Source organism: Diuraphis noxia, unplaced genomic scaffold, assembly GCF_037042655.1.
Source record: "Diuraphis noxia isolate RWA-SAM2 unplaced genomic scaffold, SU_Dnox_SAM2 contig0002, whole genome shotgun sequence".
NCBI classification, from domain to species: Eukaryota; Metazoa; Arthropoda; class Insecta; order Hemiptera; family Aphididae; genus Diuraphis; species Diuraphis noxia.
In genome coordinates this window covers 7,571,090-7,588,195 of record NW_028301712.1, presented here as the reverse complement: position 1 = coordinate 7,588,195, position 17,106 = coordinate 7,571,090, and the positions used below count along the sequence as shown (strand labels likewise).

General features: G+C 29.9%; 1 protein-coding gene across 1 annotated transcript; it reads left to right on the top strand.

Annotated features, from left to right (window-relative positions):
* The first annotated feature begins 5,638 nt into the window (after positions 1-5,638).
* LOC149058009 (uncharacterized) lies at positions 5,639-8,825 on the top strand. The gene is made up of 3 exons (XM_089218279.1): positions 5,639-5,653; positions 6,259-7,833; positions 8,324-8,825. The coding sequence occupies exons 1-3, from the start codon at positions 5,639-5,641 to the stop codon at positions 8,717-8,719; spliced, it is 1,986 nt and encodes a 661-aa protein (XP_089074405.1). The 3' UTR covers positions 8,720-8,825.
* Positions 8,826-17,106: the final 8,281 nt, after the last annotated feature.

Genomic DNA, 17,106 nt, shown 5'->3' with positions numbered 1-17,106 from the left:
AATAAAAAAAAAAAAAAAAAAAAACGAGTAGGTATCCTGTGGAAATATAAATTATTTTTCAAAATGACAATTATCTTTTATTTTTGCTCTATTTATTATTTAACATCTATACAGATTGATTCTTTTATCGTTGAACACTCATTATTTCAAAAAAAAATTAACATTTTTCCAAATTTTTTTTTTTATAAATTTTAGTTTCATAATTTTCTACATTTTTGTTAAGTTTTAATATTTTCACCCTTATATTTATCAGGTAAACCACTATCAACTTTTGATTTTCAAATGGGAACCCATTCTAAAAAATGTATAAACTAATAAGGCTATTTTTTTTATGAATTTTCACGTTCAAATTTTAATTTTTCGTTTATCCGTTGGTGAGATATAGCTGCTCAAAGATTGTGGTTTGGGTACGTGTTTGTGTGTAAATCTGCTATACCTAGTCAGTAGATACCGCAGAAATCAGGATTTGTATGCCTCGGCGTAAAACCCTTTACAAATCAAGACACCGAGTACACTGCACAGTAAACTAAGGCTAGCCGCCAAACGTATTCTATTATACCCATTTAAGGGTGTCGTGCAGTTCGCCCCACTGAAGGCGATTGCGGCACAGGTCATAATAATACTTATCAAATATAAAGACCAGAAGTTGAAATTAATAAATACGATATCACTCAAATACAAGGTACAATAATAATAATCAAATAGCTATAAACACTTATCGTCATAATGTCATATTATAATTAATAGGACCATTACTGTCATAGTTCCATGATTACATGTCGAAATGGAAGTATACCAGTTACCTGGTAACTGTAGATCATGTCATGATAATATGTTGAGTATAGAATATGAACGGTTGTGGTTGTCGGTTAGATTAGAACATATGGAATTGTGACTTGTGGTTTATTAGTTCAGTACTTAATTTTTAATACTTTACAATTTTAAGTGTCTACATGTTAATGATAAACGTATAATATAATAATATGTTAGTTTTTGAAAAAATATTCCTTATTTACTACATATTGTATTTAATTTAATTTATTAAATAATTTAATGGAACATACCTAAAGTATCAAAATTTATTGATCACACGTGAACTGGATACTGGTAAGTTTTAATAGTTTTTAGTTGCAAAAATTAAAATAAATTATACTAATATGTAAATTATACAATATTATACATATTAACTTATATTTTAACAATCTTAATTTCAGTTTAATTGCATACATATATGTAAAAAAAATTTGTTCAAATGAATGCCTAATCTTTCATATTGGATAATATTATAATACGGCTTGTTAACAATCAAGTGGCATATCACTACTTAGAAATTTTAAAATATTTTTTCTAATTTAAATATTCCATAACAAAATCTACTACCACATACAATTTGGAAGATCCTGTATGTTAAAATTATATACATACATGCTGCTATTTTTAATTACTTTTGAAAATGCTAACGGTGAAAAATAAAATTACTGTTTCACATATTGGATTTAAATTTTTCAATAGACTACAAAATAAATTAAGTATGTACAATTATGCTCAACTGTTGTGTTATTTAATTATTATATTTACTAAGATATTTTTTAGATAATCAAGATAATTACAAAGAAGAGGAAAAATCTAGTTGGACTAACTGCATATTGGCAAAATATTAAAACTTAACAAAAATGTAGAAAAGTATGAAACTAAAATTTATAAAAAAAAAAATTTGGAAAAATGTCAATACTTTTTGAAATAATGAGTGTTCAACGATAAAAGAATCACCCTGTATATATTTTTCAAACATTTTGATTTATCTAAATTGCAATTTGAAAAAGTGGTTTTTGAGTTATACCTAAACATTATGCACTAAAGATAATATTCCATGACAATGGGCTCAAAAAAATAGAGTTTCATTGATATGACAATATCTTGTGATTAATACAAGTATATATTTTTTAATTATTATTATTTATATAGCTTTCAGTTCTATTACAGATCGGCAATTAAATAAAAATAATAATACTAATATAGTTGTATGTTGTTAATAGGTACATTTCGAAATTTGTAAAGATGGTCTGAAATATAGTAGTAAGCAATACTACTAAACTAGATACAATTAATTTAGACCTATCTTATATTTTTGTAAGCCCATGTTTAAAGACTATTATTCGTGGGTAGGTACCATACATATTTAAACTATTAAAGAATAGTTCATTCAAAAACAGAATTTAAATAAATGTATTAATATAAAAAAGAGAAAGATGAGCTTGCTTGAATAATCACTCAGTATGTTAAACATTAACTATAATTATAGAACTATTATATGGTTAGGCTGCAATTAAATATGACATGAATTTTAACTAAATTGTGAACTCAAGAAACTTTTATTATTTTATTTTTATTTAAAAACCATTGTTTCATAACTAAACAACTAATGCGACTAAGCAAAAAAAAATTAATTTTTTTGTACCTAATATTATAACAGCAATTTGATTTGCTACCAGACAGTTTTTTTCTAATGCTGCAGCTATAAATTAAAAATGTAGGTATATAGGTATAGACATAAAATGTCTGCAGACTTCGTGTACCAATATTTGAAAACTGGGCAGAAATCGAGGTGAACGAATTGATGTACGGCAGATTAGGTTCCGGATAATTAAAACCAGAGAGATAATAATTATAATCGGTCTGAAGGACATACCACTGACCGATTATAAACAGAAACATTGAATGATGCTAAATAGCATTACAATACTATTAATTTATACTGTACAGTGTACGTTGTAAATCAATGTTATACTATATCCGCGACATTTATTATCACAAAAAAAACCTTCCGCATTGTTCGTCTAAAAAAGAAGCTACGTAAAAAACTAAAAATACTATATTGAGTGGCAAGGGTGGGATTGCAAGTGAGCAATTTCTACCGAGAACGAAGTTTATTATTTTATTAAAAGTTGATCTTCTGCAATAGAATTTCATAGTGTTAGAAACGTATGAACTCGACTTTTCTTAAGTTCAAAAGTAATTACGTACTAACGTGTGATGGTGCAAACAAATTAAGACTAACATTGTTTATAAAGAAAGCAAAAACTAAGTGAAACTTGAACATATTAATGGAATGCCGTATCGATGTAATTTTAAAATCCGAACTTTTTTACAGGATTTTCTGACATTTTCCACACTTCGTTGAATAAAGAAGTTTCTTAGGTCGTCTATACATTCTGAAAGGCTCAACAATTAATTTAATTATTTTTATAAATATTATAAATACATTTTATTTAATAAATACTACACTATGTACCATGTTAACCCTGAACACCAAAAGTTGAGAAACTACTAATTTCTGAGATTTCTTATCAAACCATTTATTTAATCACGAGATCGGTAAGAGTAATTTTGAAGCTCTTTATTGTGCAACTATGGTTTACTGGTTTTGGTAGAAACTAGAAATATTATTTACAATCACCTCAGTTATTGATTTGTGAAATTTAATTGATGATTCATAGTAAATCATATGAAAAATAACTGGATTTATACCAGTATTTTAGATTGAACTACCTATTTAAAATTGAAAACAATATTGTCATTAACGTCATCACATGCCCTCCATTGACGTAGTAACATCTGAAAAGTGTTGGAGCTTACTGAAAAATTAATTAAAAATCTCACATATACTTATTGTGCTTAATTTTATAGATTGTATATTTCTTGTAAAAATAAAAAGATTTACATATACCTCGACGTGTTTCATCCATAATATTTAATATTTTATTAAAATTGTATAATTTTCCGGTAATCAACGTGAAAAATATTAAATTAGGCATATGAAACACTCTTTTCGAGGTTTATTTAATTCTATAAATAGATTTTATAAGTTACGAAGAGTAGTAGTATTCTTTACGGTTACGCTAGGCCCTAACAGGTTAATTCGAAAACCTACCAATTTTTTTCTGATCAGCTGTATTAGCAATAATATATACCTGGGTAGTTATATATTACCTATCAACTATATATGTATCCCGATTTCAATTAGTTCTCAATATTTTAAGAACGATTTGATATGACATTCATCATAGTTACTTACTACAGTCGGCAATAGCACGTGATATTAATATAAGAATTACAAATAATTTTATTTTCTACATACCATCAATCACTTTCCATTAAAAAAACGTTGCACTGGATTTTTTTTTTTATTCATAAAATTGGCATTCCATAAACCATTACGTTACTGCGACTTCATTATAAAAAAAAAAAGAAAAGTAAATACTTATGTTCAGAAAAATTCTTTATCCCAATTAATCTGCACACATAAATTAATTTAATACCATATAATATGATAACTAATTCACGTAGTTGCTAGTTTCAACTTTAAATTGCTTAATTACAATTTAGAAATCGAGAATAAAAATAAAAGAAAAAATATTAAAACGTATCGTCAACGCATAAATCACGAATTTATAAAAGGATTACTCGAACACAATATGTTATCAAATACATGCTATAACCCAGGCATAATTTTGTTATTTATTGAAGGGTGATAACTACTTTTTGTCATTTTAATTTGGTCTGTTATTTTTTATTAATTATAAATTACAATACATTTGTGTAATATGATTTTAAACTTTATTAATATTATTTATAAAATTATGATTTAATGTGTTTGATTAATATGAGTTTATTTATTATTTATTACAAAGTATTCTACTATTTAAAGAAGATACATACTCATAGTCCTTACATAACAACTAAAAAATCAAAGGTATGTTTGGAACATGACACCAAATTGTTAAAACTCAAATTAATGATTTTTAAATATTTAATAAAAATTGTTTATGAATATAAATTTAATCAAGGTAGTAGTATATATTTACTTACATTATCATAAATGCATTGGTTCCTAAGTGATTTAACTGCAGAATAGTAGTTATAGTTTAAAGACCAGAGTATATAACCATTAACCATTGTTTATAAATAATGAAATCGTTGTTTATTTTAAATTCTTTTTTTTTTAAGTATCTATAATATTATTCAGCTTAAAAATATTTGGTACATTTGTGATAATATAATATATTTAATATACCAATAACCAATGCAATACACATAATATAACACTAATGACTATAGTCACATATAGTCTAAATATAATATTATTATTTATTATACATCATAGAAATAGATTAGTATAAGGTATTTTCTACAACATTACAATGTTTTTTTTCATAAGATTAAATTCATATAACGACTCCTCATCAGAGGCATACTATAATATGATTTTTATATTAACTATCTTTCTAATCTAGTTTTATTATATCTATAAATACTTGCTATATGATGGCCATCTTATAAGTATAATCTCAAAAGAAAGCTATGCTATAATTAATTAAAAGAATAAAATGCGTATGTAATTAATCTTTACACTAAGACCGGTTATATTTCACTTTTTCAAACAAACATAGTTTTATTTACCTTATAAAATGTATAGGAAGGGTTGAACTTCGTGAATATAACAGCACGTATTGCGAATCACATAACAGAGTATGGTTAGTGATCACTGTCAATAATTCTTTCGTGATACCAAATTATTAATTCAAGCTTTACCACTAAAGTATATGCAATTGAACAAATCTGGATAGTATTGATGACGATGACTATATTTCAGGTAATTACAACTTGTTTATTTTACTTTTCATATTGACATGAAGCATAAACTATAATAGTTATAAATTTTAAATTTCTATTTAATATATTATACTTCATTTTATCTTCCTGGTTTTAATTTTGAGTTTTGTTTACAACTATTTCCGATTAAGATTGTTGACGACTCATATAGGTAAACAAAACGTTTTAACAACATATAAGTACGTTTCACATTATGAAACAATGTTAGTTTTAGTAACTAATAACTACACAAATACCTGAAAATTTTAAATTTTAAAATTAATAATTATCAAATATAGAGACAAATAATGATAAATAATACATATTATTTAAAATGTTATCTGAGAATTAACAATAATAGATACCTACCACATGCCCAAATGATACTATTATTAAGTTGTAGGATTTTTAATAAATTATTGTGTACGTATTTGAGATAGAAATAGGTATACCGGTAAACCTAATTTACAGTTGAAAAGGGGAGATTTCATTTTAAAAACAGAAGTTTGTATCTCTACAAGATACTCCTTAAGCAGTACGAAAAATAAGATTTTGTAAATATGATCATATTAAAATATATTTAAAAATTCGAAAAATATTCTGCAGGTGGTCATGTTAACGACGTTTGCAGCAACGTCGATCAATCCCATCGAAACCACTAATACTTACCGTCAAGTACGTGACAGAACTTTAGATTATCGTAGCGGTCAGTTACAAGTGGAGGCACAGATGTTCACGGAAAGAACATTTACCGGAACGAGGCAACCTATCCCCCAAAAAAGAGTAGACTATCGCCGACCGTCATCGACTGTTTACGCTTCTGTCCAACAACGTCAACAACAACAACAAAAACAACACGGCGCTGTATTGTCACATTTGGACTGGACTCCAATTGTGCGGCCCAAGGAACCATTGCAAAAAGATTATCAGCAGCGACAGGTACATCAATCTGGCGCTGTCGTTACGTTCGTGACGCCACTGCCGCCACTGGTGACAACGACGACGACACACTACAAAGATGAGATTAGTCCAAAAAATCACGTTCAGCAGTTCGTTGATGAAATAGATGATTTTCGTAATCATTATCGATACGTAAACGGAAGTGAATTACCCGATGGGTATAACAACAAACATCGTAATGTAACGCACATCACTAATGCGTACGGAACCATTGACGAGTACCGTAAAAACTCGAACTATGGTTTTATCGATAAAGTGCTGGAGAAGAACAAGACCCATAGTCAAAACAATTACAAAAATAGGGTAAACGCAGTCAAAGAACAAAACAAAAATTCCCCTCAAGTGTACAACCTGAACAGAGAATCCGATGAGGAAAATAACGAGCGGCCGCCTCAAAGTTACGATTTGAATCTCCAGCTGAAGCCACGTCAAAACGCTCACCATTACGTGAACGCTGATGTGCTACTGCAGTTGACAGACGAAAATAATAAACATGATAGTCATATTTCCGAAGTAAAATCCGACGACCAACGGAAACAGATCCGAAACAGGGAAAGTCAGCATTTCCATTTACTCGATGGTGAATCAAAAAGTAACGCTCTTCGCGATTACCCCAAAAACACTAGCGCGGCAACTTATGTGATCGATCAAGAAAATAGTCATGTGGTTTATGATAATAATATTATGTACAACTCTAACGCAGTCGACGTGGCTGATGAGAATGATGACATTTATCACCATGAGAACTATTACCCGCTGCAATATGTAAACAGGGTAGTCGACGAGCGGGGAAATAGTGCGCACCATGATGCAATCGTCGACATTGACTCAAACGTACAAAAACACGAAGATGGCAGGAAATATGTGAATTTAAAGTTCGACCAAGACGCGTCCAAGAATCAGCAACGAGTCAGCAGCAATCAGTTCGTAAACATGAATGTAACGGCTGCCGATTTGGAGGCGGACAGTGTAGTATTGAATAAACAGCCGCGGGGTCACAATGACGACCGCCGGGAAATCGAACACCGACGCCGTCAAAAGCCATCTACCATCAGCGGTGCCAAAATAAATCCGACGACAACCTCGGCTCGACCACAGCGACACAAAGTTCAATCGTCCTCCAAGTCTCACAGACCGGCAACCGAATACAACCGTGAAAATGACGACGATTCAGGTAGCCGAACGCTGTACGATGGTCAAAACGGTTACGAACGAAAATATGTAAGTATAATATGTTATTAAGGTGCATAAGTGCAGGGTATATAAAAAGGATTGTCACACATAAGATTATGTTATACGGGATACTAAATATAAATAAATTAAAATAAAATATTCAATTTTCCACATTCAAATTTTAGTACGTACAAATACAACCTAGAAAATTCTACCCCAAAACCATGCATCATACTAGGCATTTCAACAAATTCTACGTCACCTGCGAGTATCGCAATGGTGCTAAAATAGTATTGCATCCTGCATATCTATATTCAATACATTCAACTAATCATGTAGTGATAGTTATTTTTACTTATCATCAAAACTTGTTCGGTTATAAATAATAATAAAAATTAAATTTTGAGTAAAAAAAATACCCTCCCTATATAGTAATTATACACGTGTGTGAAGTTAAATTAGTTAAAAAACTAACTACCCATAACTTTAAAAATACGAGGTTACTAATTCTAAAAAATTAACACGTGTTTTATTTTAGAATCGCAACGATCGTGGACGTATCACAACACCAAGCAATACACAACCACCGGTAATGACCACTTCACGAGCGTCTTTTATTGAGGACGTGGTGGATGACGATGACGATGACAGTTTGGCCGGAGAAGAACTGGAGCAAGGCGGTTACGGTTTTGGGTACACTGTATTGGACGAGAACGTGGGCATGGATTTTGGACAATGGGAACGTCGCGAACCAGGTCGTACAGGTACCGTGGCCGGCCTGTACCGGGTTAGGTTACCGGACGGCCGGACGCAGACCGTCGAATACACCGTTGGCCCGGCCACTGGTTACAGAGCGTCCGTTAGATACGAGGGTGTCCAACGTCATCCGGCGGCAACTGCGGCATCACCGACACGTCTTGTCGAAAACGTCTGACGGTACGATTCGAAGGGTGCCGAAACGCTTTCATCTGACTAAAAATAATACTATTATTATTGTTCTTGTTATTTATTTATATTTTGTGAAAATTATTTTTATTTATTAAAGCCCCCATGGTTTTCTTATCGATATAATATTTATCTCACAACATAATCCCGGCTCAGCCATGTGACAAAAAAATGTATGCCAAGTGGGTCTTTAAGGTTTGGGACTGAGGATATCTACTACTCATACAAGATTACATGGTATTATCTAAAGGAGTTAAAATGAACTGCATTTTTAAATGTGTTTAGATTAATGTGTGGTAGAAAAAAATGATACTTTCAGCAGCTTGGTTTTTAATTTTTAAATCAGTTTTTCTAGCTTTGCTAGAAAATTAATTTTTATTCCTTCAATCCATGAATATCTAAAATATAAGTCAAAACTCAAGTTGTGTAGTTTTCTGATGGTAAAAAATTGTTTAAATTGGTTAATTTCAGAAACTACCCCGATCAAATAAACAAATTTTCTTCTTTATAATATTAGCATTTAGCTTAGATTTTTATGATAATAAAATGGTACTATTATTGTTATACATCAACCTAATAAAATAAACTAATCAGGAAATAACTCAGTACTTGAAAATAAAAATTCATTAACATAAATATATAACTTTTCATTTATTGTATACCTATTTATTTATTAATCGGTCGTTCTCATTAAGTTATTACGTGTAACGTTTTTAAAATTTAAAATTTTTGTATTTTAAAATATTTTTGTACAAGCATTCCAAAAGAGTCTTAAATATTGTACCTATAAAATTATAATTTAATAATTTGAAGATTAAAATTACCAATTCCATCGTGTAAATAAAATGACGATACAGTAATTTAATTTTAACGTCTTAAAACCGAATATATTTTAAGTTCAATAACAATCAAAATTTCATGCACGTGTTATTCACAAACTATGGAGTGATATCTACAACGCCTTTTTCCAAACTTTTCCTTTATTTTCTTCAACCATTAATTAATCATAATAATAATATAATAATATTTAATATTTAATCAAAGCTGCGATTATCAAAAAAAAAAAAAAAATTATTAAGTAGGTGAGCAACATGAATAATACCTATATTTAATATTTAAATCAAATATTGAGAATCAACTGATTCGAGAATTTTAGTTTGGATTGGCATGAGCTGTAGATTGTAAAGAACATTTTAAAGGGCAATGAGACATTTTAATTCTTGAAGCCACCACTGATTCAGTAGAAGTAGTAAATTTAACAATAATGCATGTATTATTTTATTGTAGTTTGTATTGTATCATAAATAAGTCTTTCTCTACAATTTTACTGGTAACAGCAGCGGTATCTACCAGCATCATATTATATTGAACTATTCAACGTTCTCGCAGAAAACTATTCGCCAGTGAATTCTGTTTACTTTTATACCAAGGTAGCGCTGCCTCCTAAGACTTTCGTATAATTTAATGATTTTATTATTTATTTTTTATTATTTTTATTATTTCATACGATGTACTTATATCATTATAATTATTATCAACATCATTTCAATCATTGTGCCTAGTGCCTACCTACTATCAGCTGTCTGGTGACCAATTGACAGTCATGACTCAATGGAAAATTGGTCATGGGTGACCTGCATAAATAACAAATATATAATATGATTTTATGAAACTGAGTTAATGAATAAGCAAAAACTATTTTCCATAAATACAAGAGTAGTAACGTTAGAGCATAATTTATAATGTACGAAATGTCGTAATACATAAAACATATTTCATGTTATCTGACTCGTAACTCATGAGTGTATAATCAATTATTTAAATAAAAATTTTCAATGCCAAAATTGGAGTGTAATAGTGAATCGATATCACTAAACAACTAAATACATGGAAGGCGCGTTAGGATGTTAGGACCTAGATATTATTACTCTGTGGTTAGGACTAAAATCTGGTGAGACTAGGATGTCACCATATTTATTTTTATATCATGGAAGAAACGACACAATTTTTCCGCATGATATAACTTGAATCACAGAACAATCATAGATAATGTGGTGATTACGACGTGTTATCACCACTTACGCTAGCGCGTTCGTTTTATTATTGTCGTTATCGTTTTGTTCCTAACATTGAATTATTTGTACTTGTTGTAAACGTTTTTATACTTGTTTTTATTACTATGTTCCTTGTATTATTCACTGTGTGAATTATTGTAACTTATTTTACTTGTATTTGTATTCTCTTTGTCACGTCGCCCGCGACGACTTCTCGTACGCTTTTCTCCCGCCACGCGCGATAGCTTTTTCGCCGTTACGGGCTCGAAGCCACCATCGCTCGCCGTGACGACTCACTTATTTATTCGTGACCAGTATTCGCACAAGTCCGTGCCCCTAACCGATTTGTCTACGGCTACCGCCACGATTCGCGACTTGTTTAAAAAAACACGCCGAAACGCACCGCGCGGGTTGCATTGTTCTTTAATTTCCTTTTATTTTACTTTGTTAAATAGATTGTTTTTGTTTTGTTTGCCGAACAATAAATTTCGGTTTTATAACCTGGTATCGAAACAAACTTGTTTTTTTATTTTTTTAAAACCTGATCTGTCAGAATCGTTGGTTGTTAGTGTTGAGACGGTTTTTCCTCCACTAACACCACAATAATATATACATGGATAGGACATTAGGTGGTTTGGTATGTGCTCAAAGTGAACATATGTTACCACAATGGTTATGTACGGTTAACACTTGTGTTATCCTCAATAGCCTACATTGATAAGTGATTACGTCACAATTTAAAAAGTAAAAATAAATTCATTTTTAATTAGTAAAATTATATTATAGACTATAGTTATTAAACTATCGTTTATTCATTTGTCAATTTGTTATTACTGGTTTTTAAAAAGAATTAGTTTAGTAAATGTTGACCTAATTCTTAATTGTTTGTTTTTTTATTTTTATTTTGCAAAGTATTATCCATAGACCTATTAACTAGTTAATAGGTCTATGGTATTATCTATGTTTATACTCTGTGTTGATAACATAGTTTTATCATAAACCACTAATGTAACCACATGTAACCAGTGTGGTAACATATATTCTCTTCGGTCACATTATATCGTGTGTATTAAGTATAGGGATGTCCTACCCATCAGTGGCGTATTTAAGGTTTTTCCGCCTCTAGGCACTTTCAAATTCACCGCCTTCCTCCCCCTTCATCCTTCCTACAATTATTTCTAAAACGTATTTAAATATACAATTTATTATATTATGATATTATATTAAAAAGATACATTGAGATATATGTAGATATATGATTAATTTTGAGCGAACAAAAATTAGTTGAGTTTGATTTCATCAAATGAAAAATAATTTTTCTAATTTTGTAAATAAAAATTGTTGAAATTTGCCGCCCTCCAATGTTGCCGCTCTAGGCCCGGGCCTATAGGGCCTGTGCCTAAATACGCCTCTGCTACCCATGTATATATTATCTATGAGAACAATATAGAATAGACACTCGATCAGCTGATCGGGTAACTGTATCCCTACGGTTGAAGTATTGGAAATTGTACCGTATCCGTAATCTGATAGAATGTTAGCAACGCATAGGTATCCCTCTTAGTTACGGAATTATAAAAACGGAAACAACTAAACAACGCAATGGCCAATGGGCTTTACAAAGGGTCGTTATAAATACAGTCGATAACAGCACCAAAGTGTTATCATTTTTATTTTATCATTGTTATCACATAATAATATTATAGTGTCACCTATATCTTACTTGACAAAATAAATTATTATTAAATTATTATTAATAATTATTTTTAAATTATTACAAAATTTATTTTGTCATGTTAAATATTATAATAATACAAATTAGGTTAGGTTAAATTAGTCTTTTTATTTAGATGTTGTTTTTCGTGTTTTTTGTTAAAGTTAAATCAATTATTTTCAATTCTCGACATTGGGCTGGTATATTTGAAATATTTTCATTGGTACTTAGCAGTTTCAAATATATAGTAACTTTTCAATTACCCAGTTGTACATGTTTAGATTTTAAAAAATATCATTGGCCATGTAAACATGTGTGTGCATTATTTATTTATGTACCAGGATGTTCGTTTGAAGATTTACCACAAAAATTTCAAAATAATATTTTCATATCATCTGATCCTCGGTATTCAATTACTAATAATACAGATCATGAAATCAAAATTCAAAACAGTGTCACAGTTTTAAATGAAAATAATAAAAATGCCATTACCTCTATTAATCCAATGATTAATAGAACCAATGAAAATATTTCAAATATACCAGCCCAATGTCGAGAATTACTTAAGAAAATGATTGATTTAACTTACATCATAGACGAAAAACAACATCCAGAATAATTGTCAAAAGAACTAGATACCTTAAATAATGTCCATAATAAAATGAGTGAAATGGTTATAAAGCATAATGGTTTAACACTGCTACCTAAAAAACGTAGTTCAACAGTATTATTAGATTTACCGAAAACCCATAAAAGACCTAAGACCTAAATCAAAAGACTAATTAAACCTAACCTAATTTGTATTTATTATTGTGATTTTTTATTTTATATTTATTATTATACTTAATTGAGTTAATTAACGAATTAGAACCACTGAGAACTAAGATTATAATTATAATTATAGTATTATATTAATGTTGGTGACACTATCATATTATTATGTGATAACAATGGTAAAATAAAAATGATAACACTTTGGTGCTGTAATCGACTGTATTTATAACGACCCACCATCTATAAACAAAAATTTCAATGGAAAATATCGAAATGTATATTCGAGCACCTCCTAGGGTTGGGCCTATCACTTTTATAGTATACATTTAATTCCCTGGGAGTGTTAGTACAATTTTGCACATGGAAAGTCAGTGTAGAAGCGCTTTACCATGTATCGTTGGGTATTTAGTATATTTTACACCTGCTGACTATGGCCTTATCATACCACTCTATGGGCCTTATATACGGTCTTTGGTGGGAGCGGTGTGGTTACGCCATCAATTTAATATTTCATATCAATATAATAGATCAGCGGTTCCCAACCTGTGCACCGCGGTGCTCTTAGGGCACCGAGAGCTCATTTAAGGGGTTCCGGGACATTTGCGGTCAGAACATTTGTGGTCGGCACCTTTTTCGTGCCGTTTGCGGTCAGCTTATTTCTATCTAAATTTAAGGTATATATATAATATACTTTATATACTAAATTGATTTCCTACGTATACGATTTAATGTCGTTTTTACAGACGAGTAAACTGGAATTTCGGTCACTAAATCTAATCCTTGATCTATTAATGGTGTAAACTCCGACTACGAACTCTACAAATGTCTATACTATACTAAAGACTGAGTAAATGTTATCGATGGCATATAACTATATAACTGACATAATACAATTTTAATTTAATACTTTCAAAATTCCAACACTTTATCTATAATAATACCCATAAACAACCAAATAGCAAAAAATCGGTAAATCCAATAATAATACTATTTTAAACATATTTTTACAATAAATATATTATTATAATATTATATACTGTATAGAATCCATTTAATATATATAATTATTTAGTACATAATATAATATATATGTATATACCTTAGATTAGATAATCAGGTAGATAGAAATAATCTGACCGCAAACGGCACGAAAAAGGAGCCGACTGCAAATGTCCCGACCGCATCGGTGCCGACACCATTTAAGGGGCGCCATGCATGGCTCATCCGAGAATGAAAAAAAAATATTTAATTATATATTATTAATAAAAAATTTGTTAATAATATGTTCAATAAAATTATTTAAATCAGTTATGAATGAAAACTAGTGTTTATTTTCATTCCTCGTGATATTTACAGAAGGGCACCTAACAAAATGTGTACAAACAATAGGGCACAGCCTGCTAAAAAGGTTGGGAACCACTGTAATAGATTATTCGAATACTGTATACAATGCTAATACTAATAATACTATACTCAAAACAATTTTAATAAATGGTAACGGCCAACGTTCGTTCCAATTCCGTTTTTATAATTTCACAACAAAGAGAAGATAAACATAAGTACGTAACCAACATTCTCTCAGATTACGGAGATCACCAAAAACCTCCAAAAGCCATGAATAGAGCTAAAGAGCAATCAGTGTAGCCATGCATCAAAATTTATTGATTTTATACAACATTATTTTTATTGTACCTACTTATTGTTAATATGTATAATTTTGGAGAGTGCCAATCTTGTATTAACCTATTTAGTTTTCTAAGCACTGTCATTTCGTTTATTATAGATCTATGGTATGGTTGGGTCCACACAGAATTTGGTTTTTGTTTTTAAAAACAATTTAGTTTCTTCCCAGATGGAACAATTGTTGTTGGTAAAAGTTAAGTATGTATTTTTTTTTTGTTTTCTTGTCCCATATGGACCTAGCAATTGATTGAATAAGTACACTGCTGAAGTGAAACTTTTTTAAGGAGGGCATAAAAAAACATGACTAATACGCCCAGGTGAAAAGTTCCGATGACCCTTCGGACGAATCGATCCGGCGACAATTGCGGGTTCGGTTCCGGTCGGGGAAACAAGCTTTTTTTTATTCATATATGTATACAAAACAAACCATTGAAACGCGTAGTGACGGTTTTTATATCTTGTTTATCTTCAACCATGGTTATCAAATATTCGATATAATCACAATATAGATAAAACTATGATATAAAGATTTAACTTCGTAAACTATTAGAAATTTTTCCACCAGGAGTAGTAAGTTTAGTTCTACATGCCTTCTCATGACTTATCGGTAGGTCCATTATTTTTCAACTATATAGTTTTGTAACTAGTTTAATATCTAATCATTCTTGTTAGAATAGGGTACAGGGTAGTTGTCAGAAAAATGATAAGAATGTTTAACCACGATTTATACCAGTGAACCAGCAGTGATACCAACGTGAAAAAAAAGCATCGCAATAATACTTACAGCTTACATATAGACATCACTGATGACAAAATCTTTACATAATATTTAAAATGTTTTGACATTTTAGCACTATACGTCTATAATCTATACCTCAGATTAAATAAAATTATGTAATAAATAATACATTTTTTAATACATTTAACAATTGTGGCATTTCTGAATGTTAAAGAATTATTAAAATTGAATTTTTAGATTTTACTAGATGGATTCGACATAGAATGAATTTGTTTGGAACTTAACCATCCAAATTATCATCAGCAAATTAGCTGTGTTATTAAGAATCTATAAAAGAAAAAAAAACCATTCTTAAAAATTTTAAATGTTGATTATAAAAATTGAAAAAAAAATGTTAACGAGTACTAATGAGTGATAGCAATAATATGTCTCTCATTCTTCATAAATATAGCATATTTGTACATATTAAATACAATATAACATGGAGGTAAAATATAGAGTAAAATTAATTTTTATTACTGGAGATTCCCTATGTAGAAGTCATAGTATAACATGGAGTAAAATAAGTTTTTATTACTGGAAATTTCCTATGTAGACATCATAGTGACCTTTTCATAGTTAATCATAAAATGTATCGAGTGGTATATAGTTGTTAGTACCACCCAAATCCATTTTAATTTTACAAGGTTGGCAACACATTTGTTGTCGTATAACCATTATATTTAACCGCCGGATAACCACTCTTATCATTTTTCTTACAACTACCATTTTCCGGTTAGAATAAGGTCTATAGTCTTAAGTTTTTAATCCGGAATAAAATATAATGGCCTGAAATCGAGCAGCTGACAAATTGCCACAAATGTATGGACATGAGATAAATGAGAAGCGTCGCAATCGGCATCGAGAGTTTACAACCTCAAGCCTCAAGCGTATAAAACATGGAGTATGGTAGGTTATAATAAACTATATAGGTATGATGTCAATAGTTGTATATCAGACTTTTGTTGCGCAAATATGACGCTAATTTTTCGCCACTTTTCATTGGTTCACATATTATTGTGATAGGTATATATATATATATATATATATATATATATATATATATATATATATATATATATATATATATGTGTGTGTGTGACTGCAAACTCTTTGGGCGGTAATCGATTATCTCGTTTTTATCATTAACATTTTCTACGATTTACAATATGAATTATGAAATAATTTAACACTTTTTAGTTCACGATCGACAACAACACCATTGATATAATAAATTAGAATGTGCTTATCACAATAATATAAATATAGTATATGCTTATCACAATAATATATACAACCAATGAAAAACGGTAAAAGTCCAGCACATAATTATAGTGTTATAGTGAACGGTGGCGGAAGAGGGGTGTATGCGT